The sequence below is a fragment of the Elephantulus edwardii genome, unplaced genomic scaffold (genome assembly GCF_000299155.1).
Source record: "Elephantulus edwardii isolate Elephantulus edwardi_28Jun2011 unplaced genomic scaffold, EleEdw1.0 scaffold00049, whole genome shotgun sequence".
Taxonomy (NCBI): Eukaryota; Metazoa; Chordata; class Mammalia; order Macroscelidea; family Macroscelididae; genus Elephantulus; species Elephantulus edwardii.
Genome location: NW_006399799.1, coordinates 94,467 through 98,140, shown reverse-complemented (window position 1 = coordinate 98,140; position 3,674 = coordinate 94,467). Strand labels below are relative to the sequence as shown.

The 3,674-nt window shown below is 36.1% G+C and overlaps 1 protein-coding gene across 1 annotated transcript in view; it reads right to left on the bottom strand.

Annotated features, from left to right (window-relative positions):
• Nucleotides 1–360: 360 nt before the first annotated feature.
• Nucleotides 361–3,674, bottom strand: part of S100PBP (S100P binding protein) — a 44,897-nt gene continuing 41,583 nt past the window's right edge. The window contains exons 4-5 of the mRNA XM_006886569.1: nt 2,929–3,013; nt 361–469 (exon numbers count right to left, since the gene is read on the bottom strand). Of these exons, the coding sequence (XP_006886631.1) occupies nt 361–469; nt 2,929–3,013 (194 nt within the window). The remainder of the gene's footprint in view (nt 470–2,928; nt 3,014–3,674) is intronic.

Here is a 3,674-nt window from a genome sequence, read left to right as displayed (position 1 = left end):
AACTCTGCACAGCTGTGAGTGTTTTACTTGAGCCTAAATTTTGGCTTCATGCTGGCTGGCAAGAGGCAGTAATTTTCAATTTCAGTAAAAAAAACAACCCAAAAACCTTTACCAACTTAACACTGCTTAAAAAAAACATAAAAACAGGAAGGAATGCATTAAAAAGAAAAAAAATTTCAAGTCAGCAATCATATTCAAAAGGTATAAAGTTCTTTAAATAAAAATTTTGTGTAAAATATAATTCAAAATCTGCAAAGCATAAAATAGCAAAATGAAATGAGATACTGCTCTGGAAAGACCCTGGGTAGGGACTTTCACTGCTAATGGGATGAGACCAACAGGGTAAACTAGGGTGTAGGGTTAACGTGGGAGATGCTGGAACCGATGGTGACTTCCCATGTTTCTGTCAACCCACTGAGTCAGACTGTATCTTGGCCGCAGAGATGTATGTCGGAACCGTGCGTAGTTCCTATCAGGAGAGAGGGAGAATAAAAACAGCAAAGTTCAGGGTTTTGGGTGGAATAGTTGCCTGCACATAGAAAAGGCCAACAGAGCTATTTTAAGAATATATTTTTGTGGAGGGCATTATACTGAGTGAACTAACTCATATGGATTACTAGTCTCATATGGATAAATAATACATTAGACTATTATTGTAAAAACAGAGGATAACTAGTAAAATGTGTATGGTATCTAAGGAAGGAAGGGGTGGGAGCAGAGGGGTGAGCAAAGGCAGGGAGAAAATCATAAGGTCACATAATTTGGTAGGTAGAGATGGGGCAGTAAAGGAAATGAGAAATACCCAGTGGGGATCTGGAAAGACAGGGTAATAGTAAGCATAGTTCAATGGTGATTAATTTTATAAAACATAATGAATGGGAGGAAAAAAAGAAACAAAATAATAATGAATGGGAATGATTGTATGAAACACAATGTGAATGAAGGATAGTATGAAATACAATATACACAAACTTTGTATGCAAACCAATATAAAACTTAAAAAAAAAATCTATGCCTGAAAATCTAGTATTAAATTTTGTATTTCAATTCTCATCATCTTAGAAATTTTATACCACTTTATTTATGTGAAAGCCACATTTAAATTGCTATTTCCTTTCAACTCCCAAAGCTACCAAATTCCCATGTAGTGATAAAGGCCCTAAACACAAATATAAAGTAAAATGTGTAATTATAATGTATAATAATGTTTTGTAATCCCTTCTGCCAAAATATGTAAAGCAGAATCTATATTTATTATATTAGGCCTGCACCTTCAAAAGGATTTAATTGTCTGACATAGCTCAAGGTTGCTTAGGACACACCAGTTAAAATTAGAGTAAAATTCCCAGAGAAGGTAAGTCATCATGTGAGCATCACATTGCAAGTTTAGACACTGAACAATTAATAGCACAAGCTCAAAGAAGTTTCCTGAGAATATCCTTCAGTCCTATGTTAGGCTGGAGTTCTAAATAGGAACCTCTGAGATATTCTAATCTCATTCTTATTTCTAGTTGTTTCTGGGAACCTAGAACAGTAACTGTTTTGTTTCTAGTCCTACCTGTAAATACCTGCTTTGCATACATCGTCTCATTTAATGCTAGGGATAATTCTATGGGAAAATACTGTCGTTAACTTCTGGAAGTAAAGAACCTGAGACTTAGGTTAAGTAACTTGCTTAAGGTATAAGGGTTTAGACTTGAATTCACATTGGATTTCAAAATTTATTTAATCACTGTTTATATTATATTGCCTTCCTGAGAACTGCATTTTTTTTTAGGGGGGACAACTACAGAAGTGGCAGCCTAGTGGATAAGAAGTTTCACTGCCAACCCAAAGGCAGGTGATTTAATCCATGAGATGCTCTGCACGAGAAAGATAGACAATTTCCTTTTGTGCAATGCAGACCCTCTGAAAACCCACCAGAGGGTCAGCTGCATCAGTTCCAACTCAATGGCCATTAGAAGACAGAAACAAATACCAAGTATAAAGACCCTGAACTAAGGTACAACAGCAAAGATGTCAGTATGACTAGAGAAAAAGAAATAAGGCTAAGAATACCAAGGTGAGGTAGGTGAACTACAATGTCAGCCAGGGTCAAAGAAAGTAGGGAATCATGAATGTGGAAAAATATGATATGGGAAGTCACTTGCAAATTCTGAGGAAAGGAGTAATAGATTGATTTATTATAGTTTAAAACAATCTCTTTGGCTGCTAAAAACCAATTAGGAGATGATTAGAATAATCTAAGTGAAAACTTTGAGTGGTCAGGCTCTCGCTATTCCATCCTCCCAACAAAATTTATTTTTGTTTAATTTATTTTTTATTATTATTTTTTGTGCATGTACTGTCAAATCAGATCTGACTGGTACAGGAGGAAATTGTCCCTCCTTCTCTGGCAGAGCATCTGGTGGATTCGAACCGTGTACCTCTGGGACTGCAGTACAGCTTCTTGCCACTAGGACACCAGAGCTCCCCTAAAAACAAAATTTATTTTTAAAATTTTATATTGGTTTGCTATCTGGATATTTTATATGTAGAGTCTGTAGGATTTGCTGATGGACTAAATATGGGAGGAGAGAGAAAGGAGTCAAAGATAACATCAAAGCCTTTGAATAATGCTGAAAATTAACTAAATACATCTATAAAACCACACTGCATCAAGAATGCAGAAATTTCAGAACTAGAAAGATTCTTTGACATTTATTAGTTTAACATCTTCCTGTTACCATTGTGAGGACCAATCAAAATTGCACACTAGTATTAGAATCCAGGTTTCCTCAATTTCCATTCAGTTCAAATTCCATTATACTGTAAGAGCTTCTCGTTCTGTACCTCTAAAATGAAACAACAGTTATACCCAGACTCCCCTCCACGCTCCTCCAACAGCAAAGTTTACCCTTTATCTCCTTTTCCTAATCATCTACTCACCGCCTGGTGAGGTCTGAAGGATGCTGCCATGAGTTCTGCACATGATGTACTTGGTCCATCAAGGCATACAGCTCCCCCAAGGCACCTGTGAGACAGAAAAATCAGTAACTAAGGAGTAGCTCAGTCAACTATAACAATTTCAAAGAAACAGATACTGTCCAATTATTATCACAGCGGTCAGCACTAAAACTACAAACCAGGGGAGGCGCTTGCTCAGGGAGGTATGCTAAGCATAGTCTTTGATCATTAGTATTCAGTGTCTCAAATCTAGAGATGGTTTTTAAATTCAGTTGGGATAGACTCAAGGTGGCATTTTGGTTTTTGTGGATTTGTTTTATTTACTTCAATTCAAGCTTGCACATGAGTAACTGACTGTCTGTTCCACAGCCATTGGCCTGGTTTTGATTGTGAGCTTTTCTGTCCACTCTATTCACAGATGTAGTCAATTTGATTCCTATACAGTCTACCAGGTGAGGTTAATGTGTATAGTTAGTTTACGTTTTTCTTAAAAAAGACATCTGAAACGAATAAATCATTGAACAAAATTCTATTATTTGATCTTCAGACTCAATTATTTCACCAGGTCTGTATTTTCCAACTACCAATCCTTTGTTATTTCCAACTTCTGCATTCTAGTCACCTATTATTATTATTAATGAAACTTGGTTTCATGTTAGATCAATTTCAGCCTACAAAAGTTGGTAGTATTAGATTTCTTCAACTTTTACTTTAGGGCTTGGTGTGTA